At 37.6% G+C, this 18194-nt stretch overlaps 1 protein-coding gene across 3 annotated transcripts in view; it reads left to right on the top strand.

Annotated features, from left to right (window-relative positions):
- The window catches only part of SLC8A2 (solute carrier family 8 member A2), a 1241705-nt gene that overhangs the window by 784839 nt on the left and 438672 nt on the right, over positions 1 to 18194 (top strand). For all 3 annotated transcript variants that reach the window (XM_044078494.1, XM_044078644.1, XM_044078567.1), the window contains 2 exons: positions 6573 to 6676; positions 8433 to 8560. In XM_044078494.1, coding sequence (XP_043934429.1) covers positions 6573 to 6676; positions 8433 to 8560 — 232 coding nt within the window. The remainder of the gene's footprint in view (positions 1 to 6572; positions 6677 to 8432; positions 8561 to 18194) is intronic.

Genomic DNA, 18194 nt, shown 5'->3' with positions numbered 1-18194 from the left:
GGTTTTCCCTCTGGGCTCAAAACAGGAATATTGACCCCTTTTCTGCGCCCATTCACTCTATTTTGGAATTTTTGACAGAACTCTTCCAACAGGGTTCAGCTGTAGCAACCATCAGAGTACAACTCGCTGCAATCTCAAATTTCCACATTGGTGATCCTACCTCGAACTTAATGCCACACAGGTTGTGTAGAGCCTTCTTGAAAGGTGCCTCCTTATTAAGACCTCCCTTTAAGGAACCCCTTTCTCCTTGGAATTTAAATTTTGTTCTATCTCACCTGACATTACCAACTTTTGAACCCTCCTCATCTTCAGACCTCAATTTCCTTTCCTGGAAGACCATTTTTCTGGTGGCTATAACATCTGCTAGATGAGTATCAGAGTTGCAAGCCCTATCTTTCAAACCTCCATATTTGATATTTCATAAGGATAGGGTATCCTTGCGAACTAATCCATCCTTTTTACCTAAAGTCTCTTCTTCAACTAACATTCTCTTGAGCTTCCAGTGTTTTTTCCTAATCACAGCAACAAGGCAGAATACAAGTTATATCAACTGGAAGTCCACAGACAACTCAGATTCTATTTGCATAGGACAAAAGATTTTAGAAAATCTGACCAGTTGTTCATTTACTTTTCAGATGCAAAAAAGGGTAGCTCATTTTCAAAAACTACTCTTTCCAACTGGCTCTCAAACTGCATTACATTCATCTATACCTCAAATAACAGAAATTTACCATTTAAGGTTAAGGCTAATTCCACTAGAACACTGGCTATGTCTTCTGCCTTTCAGGCCAGAATTCCTATGGATAATATTTGTGCTGCAGCTACCTGGGCTACTCCTCATACATTTATCACGCATTACAAAGTGGATTTAGCCTCCTTTGGTTCCACGATGCTTATAGGTATACTCTTGTTAGTCACACAGGGTAAAGGTGGTAAGGATGCTGTCCTATCATTGTAAGAATGAAGGCAAGATAGGACATCACATAAAGACGTTATTTACTCCCCATAATGTTCCATGTTTGTTGTCCATCTCGCCGTTCATTCTTACGAACCCTCCAAAGACTCCTTGTGGACCTGGTGGATGTTTTACTACCTTCAGGAGTTCCTTGCTTCAGTTTGTTTCTCCTTCCATTGGGGATAGCATATATTTGTATATATATATATATATATATATATATATATATATATATATATATATATATATATATATGTATTTGGTTCTTTACAATTCATTTAGTAGTAGCAGCAAACAAGATCTGGGGAGTTACACCACTGCATTATGGGATACCTACTTGCCACGAACCAAGTTTGAATCTTTCAGCTGTGTATTCCGCCGAGTTGGAGCCGATGATCGGCTCTGAACCCATCATTGTAAGAATGCACGGTGAGATGGACAACAAACATGGAACGCTATGGTGAGTACATAACTTCTTTTTCCACAGATAAATATCCTTTTTGTTACACAGTTCCAGAAAATGTATCATCGATGCAAGTCCATCAAATGTAAAGTCACAAAAAGTTTCTGTCCCAATATGTACAAAACTCTAAATTTCTTGAGCTTTAAAACTCAGAACAGTTACCAAATTGTCCCATGCATGGTATCTGTCTATTACAGTGCCATTTTTTGTTCTTATTCTCACAGTTGGTCTTCTCTCCTTTTTTAAAAAACAGTTTTACTTACAGTTTGTTGCTGCTCTCCTTTTCTGCCTGCTGTCACTGCTGCATAGTACTTCATTATCTGCTGCCACAAAACGAGACCCCTTCTCAGTTTGTTGCTGGTTCCTCTTTACTTTGTCATTGCTGCATAAGTTTTAACTGCTGCACTTTCTTCTACCTCATTACCTGCTTTCTTTTTCACATAACTTTTTCAGAAATGCTGAGGATGGTAATCTGCCATATCTTCCCAAAAAACAGCAGAACTATCACCTGGATCATCCTGTTGGACTATTTTTAACAGAACATCATCTGCAAGCCCTCCTGACACCAGTTATGTTATCTGCACCACTTCAACAGGCTTACCCATTTCCTTCTCCGTAGAGACAGCTAAATGCTTTTTTGTTATATCCACCACACAGGAATCTTTATTTACATTCTGAATTTCATATTGAACAGATTTTACTCCAAATTCTCAGTTACTACCTCCAAAGTCTCTATAGCTTTGCTCTCGTCCTCCATGTTACAGCTTTCTTGCTGTTGTAGGAACCCTCCAGTGCCAGCTAGCAGCTCCAAAGAGTAGGGTGAGTTCCCCAAATCCGTGGCCAAATTTCCCTTAGAAGTATAAATACCAGTTCGGGTCTCCTCTGAAAAGACCCCATTAGCCTAGTGGAGCTAATTTGGTTAACAAAGAATAAATAAAAAATAAAAAAATCATAAATGAGCTTAGGATATCTCAGTGAACCTTCCAATAAAAGCATGAATACATGAATACTGGGGGTATTCCTGAATACATGAATACCGGCAGTAGGCTTGAATATATGAGTACTCTGGGTAGGCTTGAACACTTAAATAAATGAATATTGAGGGTAGTCTTAAATATTTTAATACACGAATATTGGGTTGGGGATCACTTGGTATACTGGATTGCTGCAGTGATGCAGCGGTTAGCGTTGTCGCCTCACAGCAAGAGGTTCACTGGTTCAATTCTCGGCAGCTAGGGTGCCTTCTGTACGGAGCCTGCATGTTCTCCCTGCGGTCGTGTGGGTTTCCTCCAGGTGCTTCAGTTTCCTCCCACACTCTAAAGACATGCATCAGGTGTATTGGACACTCTAAATTGCCCCTAGGAGTGAGTGTGTGTGCGAGTGAGTAGTATAACTACCAGGGCAGGGCTAGCCACCCAGTGGTGTAAACCTTGGCTTGAGAAGATTGTCACTGTTGAATTGACACCCTGACCCCATGTGCAAAAATGGGAAAAGGGGCTGAGGATGGATGCATGGATCACTTGGTGTACGCTGTCTCCTTTTCCTAATGTACGTCACAGACCTTGTCCCAGGCATCTGGTAGAGAGTGCCTTAGTGGAAGTAAAACTCCAAATCCTTCCTGTGAGGAAGGAGAACCAACATCAGCCATTAGATCCCACCTCTCTGGATGTCTCCTTTACTGACTGGGCCTCCTATTCAAACCCAGATCTCCAGCATTGCAGTCAGAGTACAATACTTCTCTGCCATGTAAATGACTTGTGGGAGGTCTCCTGACCTTCTGCAGGGATTATGTCCTACTCAGAGCATAAGATAGTTAGGATTAGCAGAACTATATAGGAAAATAATTTGATATAGTTTGGATTTAAGTGAGGCTGTAGGAGAAGGACTGAATGACATGCATGGGCCTATAAGGTAGAAAGTGTGTGTGTGGGGGGGTGACATAGAAAGGCACACAGACACATTATACGGGCCAGCAGTTGACACTTTGGTGTTGGATGATGCGATGGAATCCTCAAGATGGAGAAAATGAGTAAATATATTTTTATTATTTATTTATTTATTATTTGTTTATCGGGAAATTTCAACTATGACAGAGCCCATTTTCAGAGGAGGCCCTGGGAGAAATGCTCCAGATGCATGTCTTTGGAATATGAGAGGAAACCGGAGCACCCAGAGGAAACTCATGCAAATGCAGGGAGGACATGCAGACTCCGCACCGAAGGCACCAAAGCTGAGAATTGAACCGGAGAACCTCTTGCTGTGGTGTGACAATGTTAACCACTGCACTGCCGTAATAATTAAGACCCCAGCTGCTGAGTTTTAACAATTTTCCCTTCCCATCATGTGTTGGATACCACTAGGTTGGACTTAATACATGGTGCATAGAGCATCATAATTTCCTAACTGAATTATAAATGGTATTTATCAATCAAGTACAAGCGCATTATAGGTTCTATTAACTTTTTATGCGGTTGAATATGATTTTTTGTGCCTAGGTTTTGGTATCACAATAACTTTGTTTTATTTTGAACAGGAAATGATGTCATGGACATTTAATTGGATCAGGTATTTATTGCAGGATTTGAACTGCTATCTGAGATGTACCACTGATGAAAGCTTTATGCTGAAACCAGCCAGGTTCCAATAAACGTGGATGCTTCATTCTTCCAAGGTGCTGGCTTTTTTGTTCAAATTGAACCAGAGAACCTCTTGCTGTGGTGTGACAACGTTAACCACTGCACCGCCCTAATAATTAAGACCCCAGCTGCTGAGTTTCTCAAAGACAGAAGAAAATGGATGATGGAAAGTCAAGAATAGAAAAAAAAGAAGCAAATAATCAAAGCAGTAGCTGTTGTGCTTACCTAAAAGATGGAAGAGAGAAAAGGAGTCCAAATAAGTGGGTATATGCAGAAGTAGGAACAGGAACTAGACAAAGACTCATCAGGTTATAAGGCAAAGATGAATAGCATAGTACTGTAACGTAACTCCTGTAATCACAATTATGCTAATAGTGAAGCAGAATGTACTTCTTACAATGGGTGATACAATTCCTACCAGTCCAGTAGTTTTAGTAATAAAACAGTGTCCTTCTTAGAGTAGGAGAAAAAAAACAACAAAATTATTTCCTGCAGATGCATAAAGAAGTGCAAAGTAAAAAGCAAGCATATGCACTGGGTGGAGTTAATGAATATACATCAGCTTCTCTGTTATGCAAAGCTGACAAAACACAGAGTATTGCCAAAGTTAGGACCAAAATGTTGTTTTATTGTTCTCTTTCTTAGATTTTTTACTGCCAATAATCAGAAATACATTTCTGAAATACAAAAGTTGACTCTCAAATTGCCCGAGGCAGAAATGAAATGAACAATATTTTTCTTCCTATCTCAGTTACTGTCAAACATCCTTCTTTCTGCTCTCTCCATTTTCCAATTTATTCAACATGGGGATATGAGCCCTACACCGCATTCATTCCTCTCTCCCTCCCACAGGCAGGAGTCAAACAGCAGAGTTAAGAGTTGTTAACTATCCAAGGTTGGGGGGAGGGTGGTTTAAGCTGCTAACCCCACTGCACATACCCAGTACTACTGGGTGTCAGCAAGTGTGTGACACCACTTTCTGCAGGCAATATATAACCCTCATGAGAGCTCTGCCTTCCTCAAACATAGTGCTTATGGAGATCTCCAGTCTCGACCTGGGTTTCTACAATAGCAGTGAGTGCCCAGACATACGCCCTCCACAGAGAGACAAGCCAACAAAACTGCAGCCCTTCTTTGCCTCATTCTAGCTCCTGCTGGTGCCGGAGCCATTATTGGAACTCAGTTGCCAGGTTCATAGCCAGTGCTTCATCCCTCTATGCCTGCAGAGCTAGAAAACTAGACAGTATTGTTTCTGCAATGCATCTGCAAAAGTATGAGGTAGATGAAATGCTTCTACAGTTAGCTCAGAAGGTACTTCCACAGGGCTAAGGTAATCTTACCATCTGAGATAACTAAGCCAGGTCAGACCCTACAAATGAAATTCAAGTCCTAGTGGAAGAGCAAACAGGAGCACTGATGGATTTGCCTGATTATTATTTTTTTAAGTGATGGAGCATTTACAAGGAAATGGTTGGGAATTAGGTTGGCAGTTTAGTACAGGAGATTAAAGCTATGAACTGCTAATGAGCTTCATCCTGTAGTTCAGAGTTTGATTCTATCTGCCTTTTTTTGGCCTACTATGTGACATAAAAGCAAGTCACTTAAACAGAAAGTTCTTCTAGTTCACCCCTGCAAACAGTCTTGCCTTGTGAAATTGTTTGTTTTACAATAAATACATAAATAATGTGTCAGTGCTGCAGCCTGGAAGTATATTACATATTATGTATTTAACTATTGGGAAGTGATCAGAAGAAATGCTGTGATTTTGCTCTGCAGAGTACTGCAGAACAGGGCTCATAGGTTGAAGGTGGTACACAATAGCTGCTTTTGCAGGTTTTAAAAGCTCAGTTGTTGCAGTGAAGTGACAGTGCTGCAGTCTGAATGTGGGTTCCAAAATATTTATTTAAATATATTGCTGTGCTTAGAAAAGGCAGGGCAAATTCTGCAGTTCTGTTGATCAAACTACTACAAGCATTAGGTATTTTATTTTATTTATTTATGTTTTCTGGTGGACAGTGTAGTGTGGAATGATTTCTAAAGGACGCAGGAAGTAAGAGCACAATAGTCTGCTATTAGATGAGGTGTCATTCAAGGCAAGCATGTTTGCGATGATGATCACGAAACTCAACAGAACTTTTATCCTAGACATCCTTCCCCAGAGTTCTGTAATATTGAGACTGGCTCTTGTAAATATGATGGCATGATGGCTTAACAGCCGAAAAAAGTAAAGCTTCTCCACAGAAAATAATTAAATGTGTATTCTGTCTGACAGCAACACGGTCTATTTTTCCTTTGCATGTTTCTTAGCAAATATATTACCTTACCTGTGTGTTCTATGATGAAAATACATTAATAGCTGGTTATACTTTGCCTGTGCATCACATACAATAATCTGAAAAGCACCAGTAAGTAAACTGCACAGATTTTTAATCTTTGCTGTTGATTGTTGAAGAATTCATAAATACGAATGCAAAGGAAAGAAACTGTAAATGCATTTGTTTTTCATGTATTTCTACAGGAAAACCATTCAGGTCAAGATTGTTGATGATGAAGAATATGAAAAACAAGAAAGCTTCTTTATAATTATAGAGCAACCCAGGTGGATAAAGCACGATATTTCAGGTTGGTAATATAACAAACAAACAAAAGTATGTTATCAGTCATGGCAGTTTAATTTAGCATTTTAAGAAATTGAGTGTATTAGGAATATTTGGACAGTGTTACAATAAGCTGTCACCTGACCTATGACAAATATGCAAGTATTGATCCTTCAAATCTGATTGAAAACAGCCATGAGTAGTAAGTTGTCTTGTATAAGTAGTGTGACACATTGCCAGTCTAATAGTGGTGACCTTAAGTTTCTAGTCACTCTTTTTCCCTACTGTTGATTTCAGCAGCACTTAATTTATACCCCTCCCTCCACCCCAGTCAATGTGCTCTCTAATCCATTTATTATTTCTGGTATCATCTGTCACTTCCTTGCCATATTTTCTTCAAGACAGCTTTCTTGTATTGCTCGTGCACCTCACATGCTACTCTTGAATCCTATCTTCCAATCCTGTTTCTTGGTTTTTTATTTGTCCCTTCTAACTCCTCCCCCAAATTGGGGTTCTCTTTATTTTTGTGTGTTCTCTTACATTCCTTACGATTCCTTCCTCTCTACCTTGTCTTACATAAGAGATACATTTAGTCAGCCACCTCCAAGTTTCAAACTGTTATTGTAAATACTCTTGTCAGTACTATAGTACATATCCAGGAACATGTTATCAAGTACTGTTTATTGCTATCAAGTTTTTAAGCTGAAATATGCATTTTTCTCAGGCTGCTTGTAGATAGCATATTGATAACTATTCTTCATTTAATCTGTCTTGTTCTGCCATAGTCTAACTGTAATAATATATGAATAAAATGTAATGTGATGTATTGCACTGACTGACCTTTACAAAACTTAGGAGAGTTACTTCATATAAATTATCTTTGTTATGTAAACCTAAGATACTTGTGCTACTATTATAAAATCTACTTTGCCACTGTATTGTAACTGGATGCATTCAAAGCTTTTCTTCATGAGCTTGCACTGTGGGCCTACACTGTGAATGAGCTCATCCCAATTGGACTGCTTAATTCAGAAACAAACAGACAAACAAATACATGAGCACAGAATAAGAGGCATGAGAGATGATAATCAGCTTTCCCCTGTATTCTGAGTTTGACTCCTACAGTTTCTGTTTGCCTACTGTGTGATGCTGAACAAGTCACTTAACCTGGTATTTGTTCTAGGTTAATCCAGAAAAGAAGTTTACCTGTTAACATGTGTCAGCCCTGATCATAAATGCGACATTGGAATTAATTTCTCAATGCCAGTACAGCAGTGTAACGACTGATTTTGTCTTCTAGTGCCTTGTACACTGAGTGGCTGCCACTTCACCTCACCCTGGCTATACCTCAGGCTAGAATTGTCTTGTTACCAGGCATCCCCAATGACTTCCCATAATTAGTGTAGTTAAAACTATTAAATTGCCCATTCCTTCATTCATACTCATGCTAATTGTAGACTTATGAATCCCTGCAGTATTAAACATACATAGCTATATACTCATATGTGTACATTTTATCATTTGAAAGCTTTTGCCCCAACTTGGCAGAATTATGTTTATTCATAATCTGTTGGTATAAAGAAATACAAAGTAACACAGTGAGGTTATATTGTATTATCAGATCACTTGATTATTATATTCATTAATGTAAGCAATTATTTCTGTGTTACCCATATGAAAAATGTATATGGTGCACAACGAAAAGACAGTTAATAACAAATAAAAGTGTTTCTTAGAGATTGGTTGATTTTATGAACTTCATCTCTTTTTGATATATGTAGATGATGCAGAAAACACTGCACCTACAGCTGAGGGTGAAGAAGCCAAACGAATTGCAGAAATGGGCAAGCCAATACTGGGAGAACATTGTAAACTGGAAGTCATAATTGAGGAGTCATATGAATTCAAGGTAAGTAAAGTTGAAAATTATAATGATAATGGTTGTAAATACTGCAAAATGAAGTGTATATGTGGTTATTCCTTTATTGTCTGGAAATAGCATGCCTCAAAGATTATAAAGTTTGCGTTTACACAGTGTTTGATGTTTTATTTTTATTTTTTTTTCATTGTTAGAAGGAAAACACACTTTATATGGCAACATTGTATTGTTTATGTATTTGAGAGGCAGCATCGGTGCCTTCTGACAGGCTTAAAGTAATTGTATAAGTTTAAAGATATACCACACTTAAATTCAGGCAAGTATGTCTGTATATCATTTGCCTTTTCCATAGGAAATACTGAAAAAGGGATAAAATAATTTGGAGGTGGAATCTTTGAAAAACGGAAGGAGCAAAGTTGACCTAAATACATGGAAGTTGTGGGAACAATACGTGCAGAGTAGTAATCAGGAGGAGGAGGAGTGAGGTTTCAGGGGAGGTGGGAATTGACCAATTTATATAATGTTAAAGTGAAAGAAAACTGTTAAAAAGATCTGTTTGTACTGCATGAAAACAACAATGGAAATGTTATAGCTTTGTTTCTATTACTGTATGTTTAATTAAGTCACCTTTTAGAAATGTCATGTTTAATAAAGCTATTTAAAAAAAGTAGTAATTGCATGAGTAGAGCTGAGTCTAAACAACTGTTTACATAAGATCTGTAATTTTTAAAGGACACATTACGTGAAATACCCCATTCTTACTTCTTAACAAACATTTTCATTAAGTTGATTCCTAATCTTTGTGACTTCAATGACTTTATTACGCAGACCTGTCTGTCAGCTACTGATTCTTTACGTTCTTGCAAATGTATATTTATTACTTCAGTACTGCTCTCTGTATTAGCCTCTACTGTTCCCTTTGTCTTGTGCCTTTGGTCATACCACTGTGTTTACATTATGTGCTTCAAGAATTTCAGTTTTAGTTTTACAATCAGGCTTTGTGGTGAACAGATACTGCAGCAAAAAAAGTTGTCAGATACTGAGAGTCAGATAAAACACTTTAATAATCCACAAACAGAAAATGTAGGTGAGCGCTTTCGCAGTTGCCTGCTTCCTCAGACCTTAATAGAAAGACTATTCACCAAAACTGCATTTAAATATTATTACAACCAATAAAACACACTTTCGTTAATGAGGCAAACTCCTCTTCTTATGAACAGGTTTTAAAGAGACAGCACTATTTAAGCCTGGAGGGGCATATGCTTTGAAATCAATTATCCATCTCAGTTCCACACATTCTGTTTCATTACTCACACCACCTTCTCTTAGATTTTCAAACATTTTTTGCAACACCAGAAACTTGAAACTATAATTATCTCCTGCTTCTGAAACATAGCTTGGCTAATGCATTTGTCAACTTTCTATTTCATATGTCATTGTTCCAATACCCTCTCTTTCAGCATATGATTGGTTTTTCCTACATGGAAACATTCACAAAATTTACATCTGACCATATAGACTATGTTTCTAGTACAACAATCCGCATAAAACAAAAACTCTATGGGCTTCTTAGTGACTGGATGTATCACCATGCATACCAGCCAGATATTGGAGCAGGCTTTACAAGTTCTGCATGCATAGGTTCCCCCTACGGTGTGACACAAAATGTTCCTTATGTCTGTTCTGCTTGTAGCATAGCCGCTGCTTCAAATTTTTACAATTCTTGAAACAGAACCTAGGGGTAGAGTCTATTACCATACTTATTTTAGGATATGTTAGCAAAATTGGCCAATTCCTCTTCCCTACCTCACAAACTCTATTCACCCCTGCTGAATAAGTCAAACACTTTCTCTTCATTGCTTTAGTATTAGATGTTACATCTCTTCCATCATTAATAGGAATGTGTTCTGAAAAGTATGGTTTAGTTTTTGCTCTTTCCAATTTCTCAGTCTCATCCATACCACTTCATATATCCTTAGCTTTATACCCCCTATCCATAAGATCCAGAGTGAGTCTATTCAGTGCTTCCTGTAAGGGTTCTGCGTCTGTATGTAGTCTCTTGCACCTTAGTACCTGATTCTTAACTACATTCCTAGTAGTGTGTCTAGGGTGAATACTTGAACAAAGTAGTATACTATGTTTTCTACATTCCTTCCTATATTGTTTAGTGGATACATTTCCTAACATATTTTTGGTAATCATTACATCTAAAAAACTAATTTCATCCTTGGAGTACTGCAGACTAAAAGACAAATAGCTCATACTACTCTGTAAAAACTTTACAAAATCTTTTAGCTTACTTCCATCACCATGCCAGATGAAAAAAATGTCATCCACAAAACGTTTATAGAAAGTAAAATTCTCTGTGAACCTTTTATTACTACAGACTATTTCCTTTTCCCAATTATCAAGGACCAGATTTGCATACGTGTTGGCACATGCTGTGCCCATGGCAACACCTATAGTCTGAAGGAAATACTCATGTCCAAAGAGAAAAACATTATTCTCTAAAATTAGATCTAACAAAGTACAAATCATACTTATTTTCACATTACCATACTTAGTCTCTCTTACAAGAAGTTGTCTTACATTTTCAACCCCTTCTTCATTAGGAATGATGGTGAGCAGAGAATTAACATCTAGGGTGACAAAGAAAACTCTTTGAATTACCTCCACATCTCTATCCTTTACCCAGTTAAAAAGATGTTCCAGGAACTGCTTACTGTCCATCAGCACTGTACCTATCTTGTCCAGAACGCATCAAAGTTACTTCTCAGTATATATAGACAGTGGTTCCGTGATCCAACCTCTACCAGACACTATAGGTCTAAATGGTGGGTTTCTAGGATCCTTGTGCACCTTAGGCAAACCATATATCACAGGTATGGTCGGATGCTCAAAAGAAAGGTATGTATATAATGAGTAATCTATTAGATCTGTTATAAACATGTCATAAAGGTAAAAATTCAATCTGTTTATAATACCATTAACCTGATACTTCTATAGAACTGCAATCTGTTTATAATACCATTAACCTGATACTTCTGTAGAACTGCATACGCTCTAATATCATGAAGCATATCATACATACTATTCATGTAATCCTGCTTGTCAAAGACCACTATGCCACCCCCTTTATCTGCCGGTCTGATAATCAAGTGCTCATCTCTCACCAGTAAATTCAAAGCCTCATATTCCTTAAAAGACAAATTTAAAAAGTTTAATTTGCTGCCAACATTAAAACTTTTCCTTAAATCATCTTCACATACATTAATAAAAGCCTCCATTGCTGGTGAATTATCTGGTGTGAATATACTTGTTTTTTTAAAAACATGACTATCATTAGAAACATAAATGGTTTAACAGCGGCTAAAACATTTACAATTGAACTTGCTTCTGAGTCAGTAACAACATGTGCTTCTTCAGTCCTGACTGCACAGTCGATAGTACTTACTTGTTCAAATGCATTCACGCCCACTGGTACATCATTTCCAACATTTATGTTGTCCGTTGGCATATTGACTTGTTTACGAGCTACATAATGCTCGTTTAGCAGACAAACCCTATCCGCATTGCCCTTAAACAATTTCTCTGCATTTACAGAATTCTGAACCGGAGAAACGTTACCATTTGCAGGTTTCTCCTTTTGAGAGGCAGAAAGCCCTTGTGCAGAAATACCCAGTGTGCATCGCACACTAATGCGTTGTTCAGTAGTGTTTGCTGCTGGCCTCACTAACGTAATAGACTCTACCCCTAGGTTCTGTTTCAAGAATTGTAAAAATTTGAAGCAGCGGCTATGTTGCAAGCAGAACAGACATAACAGACAATATCATTTTGAGGCTGCCATCTATCATAAAATAGTTCCCAGAGGGCTTTGAGTGCTTAAAATGCCCTCCTATATGGTGATAGTTTGCCAGAACATCTGAAAAGATGGCAAGTACTGAATTTGCAGCTTAGCCTGGATTACATGGCACTACTGAATGACTACTTTCAACCAGAGGAAGAATCTTTAGCCAGAGGAATCAACGATCTAACTCTTTATTTATCCAGCTCCTTCAAAGGGGATGTGTATGTTCAGCTAATAGACAAACTTTTGCTGAACATTTCCCTCTTTGAGAGAAAGCTGGAAAAAGAAAAGATAAAAAGGCTATGAAGAGATTTCATGGATTTCCGTGAAGGGAATGTGTTCTCCTGGCCGAGAAGCAATGCACTAACTGAGCTTGTTGAAAGCACAGCGTTATCAGGAGCACACACGTTAGTGAGGCCAGCAGCAAACACTACTGAACAACGCATTAGTGGGTGATGCACACTGGGTACTTCTGCACAAGGGCTTTCTGCCTCTCAAAAGGAGAAACCTGCAAATGGTAACATTTCTCCGGTTCAGAATTCTGTAAATGCAGAGAAATCATTTAAGGGCAATGCGGATAGGGTTTGTCTGCTAATCGAGCATTATGAAGCTCGTAAACAAGTCAATATGCCAACGGACAACATAAACATTGGAAATGATGTAATGAATGCATTTGAACAAGTAAGTACTATTGACTGTGCATTCAGGACTGAAGAAGCACATGTTGTTATTGACTCAGAATTAAGTTCAATTGTAAATGTTTGTTAACACTGATGAAGTCGCTAACATGACATTGACCCTGGTAATACAGGGGAAGTAGGAGCTAATATCTTTGAGGGCTGTAATACTGAAAAAGATGTAGGGCTGGTTAATGGCTACACTGATGGATTTAAAGATGCAGCAGTGAGACCAAAGGTCTTGACCAATACTACAGCAGTGACTGTTTCAGGTGATAGGCTGTCTTCGGCTTTTTTGGATAAAGCCTTGCCTATAAGACAAGAGAAGAGGATAGGGAGGTCATGCAGTCGCAAGAGAGGGTTGAGGATGAAAGCAGACCCTCCACTCATGACGAGAGGTCCAAATGTGGTGGGCCCACAGACACAGAATCGAAGATGAACAATTTAGTTTTTAATTTATCTTCTACTGAATTGACACGAGACCAAATGGCAGTATTGAACAAGGGTCAATCATTTATACCTGCGACTAAGCTGGATATAGTGGAAACAGTTTTAGAGTTGAAAATGTTTGCTAGAAATATTATGCTAAAAACCATTTATATGGATGAATATAATGTTTCTGATAGTCATGGAGGCTATTATTAATATGCGTGAAGATGATTTAAGGAAAAGATTTAATGTTGGCAGCAAATCAAACTTTTTTAATTTGTCTTTTAAGGAATATGAGGCTTTGAATTTACTGGTGAGAGATGAGCACTTGATTATCAGACCAGCAGATAAAGGGGGTGGCATAGTAGTCTTAGACAAGCAGGACTACATGAATAGGATGTATGATATGCTTCATGATAGTAGAGTGTATGCAGTTCTACAGAAGTATCAGGTTAATGGTATTATAAACAGATTGAATTTTTACCTTTATGACATGTTTATAACAGATCTAATAGATTACTCATTATATACATACCTTTCTGTTGAGCATCCGACCATACCTGTGATATATGGTTTGCCTAAGGTGCACAAGGATCAGAGAAACCCATCATTTAGACCTATAGTGTCTGGTAGAGGTTGGATCACAAAACCACTGCTATATATGCTGAGAAGCAACTTCGGTGTTTTCTGGACAAGATAGGTACAGTGCTGATGGACAGTAAGCAGTTCCTGGAACATCTTTTTAACTGGGTAAAGGATAGAGATGTGGAGGTAATTCAAATAGTTTTCTTTGTCACCCTAGATGTTAAATCTCTGTTCACCATCATTCCAAATGAAGAAGGGGTTGAAAATGTAAGACAACTTCTTGTAAGAGAGACTAAATACAGTAATCTTAAAATAAGTATGATTTGTACTTTGTTAGATCTAAATTTAGAGAATAATGTTTTCTCTTTGGACATGAGTATTTCCTTCAGACTGTAGGTGTTGCCATGGGCACAGCATGTGCCAACACATATGCAAATCTGGTCCTTGATAATTGGGAAAAGGAAATAGTCTGTAGTAATCATAGGTTCAAGGAGAATGTTGCTTTCTATAAACGTTTTGTGGATGACATTTTTTTCATCTGGCATGGTGATGGAATTAAACTAAAAGATTTTGTACAGTTTTTACAGAGTAGTATGAGCTATTTGTCTTTTAGTCTGCACTACTCCAAGGATGAAATTAGTTTTTTAGATGTAATGATTACCAAAAATATATTAGGAAATTTATCCGCTAAACAATATAGGAAGGAATGTAGAAAAAATAGTATACTACTTCATTCATGTATGCACCCTAGACACTCTACTAGGAATGTAGTTAAGAATCAGGTACTAAGATGCAAGAGACTACATACAAATGCATAACCCTTACAGGAAGCACTGAATAGACTCACTCTGGATCTTATGGATAGGGGGTATAAAGCTAAGGATATACGAAGTGGTATGGATGAGGCTGAGAAATTGGAAAGAGTAAAAACTAAACCATACTTTTCAAGAGCAAATTCCTATTAATGATGGAAGAGATGTAACATCTAATACTAAAGCAATGAATAGAATGTGTTTGACTTATTCAGCAGGGGTGAATAGAGTTTGTGAGGTAGTGAAGAGGAATTGGCCAGTTTTGCTAACAGATCCTAAAATAAGTATGGCAATAGACTCTACCCCTAGTTTCTGTTTCAAGAATTGTAAAAATTTGAAGCAGCTATGTTACAAGCAGAACAGACATAAGGAACATTTTGTATGCATGCAGAACTTGTAAAACCTTTTCCAATATCTGGCCGGTATACATGGTGATACATTCGGTCACTACGAAGCCCATAGAGTTTTCGTTTTATGCAGATTGTTCTACTAGAAACATAGTCTATTTGGCCAGATGTAAATTTTGTGAATGTTTCTATGTAGGGAAAACCAATCGCATGCTGAAAGAGAGGGTATTGGAACATCTTAATGACATACGAAATAGAAAGTTGACAAATGCAGTAGCTAAGCATGTTTCAGAAGCAGGAGATAATCATAGTTTCAAGTTTCTGGTGTTGCAAAAAAATCTTTGAAAATCGAAGAGAAGGTGATGTGAGTAATGAAACAGAATGTGTTGAACTGAGTTGGATAATTGATTTCAAAGCATATGCCCCTTCAGGCGTAAATAGTACCGTCTCTTTAAAACCTGTTCTTAGGCAGACGAGTTTGCCTCATTAACAAAAGTGTTTTTTATTGGTTGTAATAATATTTAAATGCAGTTTTGGCGAACTGTCTTTGTATTAAGGTCTGAGGAAGCAGGCAACTACGAAAGCGCTCACCTACATTTTCTGTCTGTGTATTATTAAAGTGTTTTATCTGACTCTCAGCCTCTGACAACTTTTTTTACTGCAGTATTTATTCATTTTGGTTTGTCTGGTATCAGAAGCACTCTATTTTTTTGAGATTTGTGGTGAACAGGCTGGGTTTATTTCTTTAAGTACTAATTGATTTAATCTTCTTGCTGTCCAATTGTCAAACGTTTTTCCAACACCACAGTGCAACATACTGATTTCCTGACACACAACCTCACAGCTCTCTCAGTCAGATGTTATTGCTGGGAAAGTCATAGTTTTGATTATGTGGAGTTTTGTTGCCAATTTGATGTCATAGCTATTTTAAAACTCTTAACCAGATTTGCCACAACTTTCCTACCAAAAAGCAAGCATCTTAATTTCATGGCTACAGTCACTATCTGCAGAAAGGTGACAGAATTTTATTAATATTTTTTTTGTTGAACACCAAGACAGCTTTTGTTCTTTGTATTTTCACCATCATGAAAATGGCGTTCAGCTCTTCCTCATTTTTAGCAATCGTAGTGGCATATCCCCTGCATATCTGTGGTTGTTAATCTCTCAACAGCTATTCGGATTCTAATATCTGATTCACAGGATTTTGCATTATATAATTGGTGAATAAATAAAATAAGTAGACTGACAATATAAAGTCTTAAGGTTCAAGACTAGGAAAGCAGAACAATAAGATATTCCATATTTGGTTTAAACTTTTGCTTCTTGTTTTATACAGATAATCTTCAAGATGCAAATAAGGAGGTGAATTACTATTCTCATTTTTCTAAGAACTTGCCACAATTTGTTGTGTTCCACACAGTCAAAGGCTTTAGAGTTATCAATACAGCTGAAGTAAATATTTTCTACTACACTACTGCTTTATCTATTATCTGGGAGACGTTAGCTAACATTTTGACATCTGCTGCCTTTTCTCCTTCTAATATCAGCTTACACATCTGACAGTTCTCGGTCCATATAGTGCTACAGTCTGTCTTGCGGGATCCCTTAGCATTATTTTACTAGCATGTGAAATAAGTGCAGTTGTTCAATCATTTGAACACTCTTACTCTGCCCTTTTGTGGGATTGGAATATAAACTAGCATTTTCCAATCCATTGTGCTTTCCAGATTTCCTGGCAAAATACCATGTAGAACTTCAGCTGCATTATTTCATTATTTTTCAGGGTTGTAAACATTTTGGATAGATTTTTATCACCATCTGAGACCTGTGTCATCAGCAGGCCCATTTACTTCCACTGTCTTGGATGTCAGGGTGTAAATCAGAGAACACACTATGGTGTTGTCAGGGTGTAAATCAGAGAACACACTATGGTGTTGTCAGGGTGTAAATCAGAGAACACACTATGGTGTTGTCAGGGTGTAAATCAGAGAACACACTATGGTGTTGTCAGGGTGTAAATCAGAGAACACACTATGGTGTTGTCAGGGTGTAAATCAGAGAACACACTATGGTGTTGTCAGGGTGTAAATCAGAGAACACACTATGGTGTTGTCAGGGTGTAAATCAGAGAACACACTATGGTGTTGTCAGGGTGTAAATCAGAGAACACACTATGGTGTTGTCAGGGTGTAAATCAGAGAAAACATTGTGGTGTTAGGGTCCTTCCTTTATAAATCTTCTGTATATCCCTTCCTATTCTTAATATCTTCTACTTCTACTAGGTCCTTAACATCTTTGTCTTTTATCTTGCACATTTTTACCTAGACGTTTTCTCTTAATACTGACAGTCCTTGAAAAGCTCTCTTGTTTTTTCTATTTTGTTATCTTCTTCTAGTTATTTTCACTGCTCATTTAAACATCCTTTATCTCCTTTTGCTTTCAAAAGCATTTACAGAGAGATATTTGCCTCCTTAATCTTCTTTCTATTTTGAATATTTTTGTTGCCACCTCCTGGACAGTATAAGGAGCACTGCTAAAAGTTCTTCAGGAGCTCTGTCCACAGGCTCTAATCCTTTAAATCTGTTCTTCAGCTCCATTACATATTCATTTGGAATATCGCTGAGCTCATATCTAGCTGGACTGGCGGCTTTATTTTCTTTCATTTATTTCAAGTCTTTATCTTAAGAAGAGTATGGTCTGAGCTATTAACTTCTTTGTTCAAGAACTGTGAACAATGCCAAACATAATGTTTGGGGGGACAAAGGCCCAAAATTAGGAATATTTTTAAATGTTGCTCTAATTCAGTTAAAAAATTTAATAGAACAAAAGGTTTTACATCCACACATATTTTCTGAACAATAAGATGTACACTGACTGACTGCAATGCTCAGTGATTTACCAGATTGAACATGTGACAAATACATGAGGTAAAATCAAGGACAGTTGAGAGCTGTTGTCAGTTTCAGG

The sequence above is a fragment of the Protopterus annectens genome, chromosome 1.part0 (genome assembly GCF_019279795.1).
Source record: "Protopterus annectens isolate FY-2018-M chromosome 1.part0, PAN1.0, whole genome shotgun sequence".
In the NCBI taxonomy this organism is placed as follows: domain Eukaryota; kingdom Metazoa; phylum Chordata; order Ceratodontiformes; family Protopteridae; genus Protopterus; species Protopterus annectens.
Note: the sequence above shows the minus strand (reverse complement) of the source record. Positions and strands in the feature narration are given on the sequence as shown.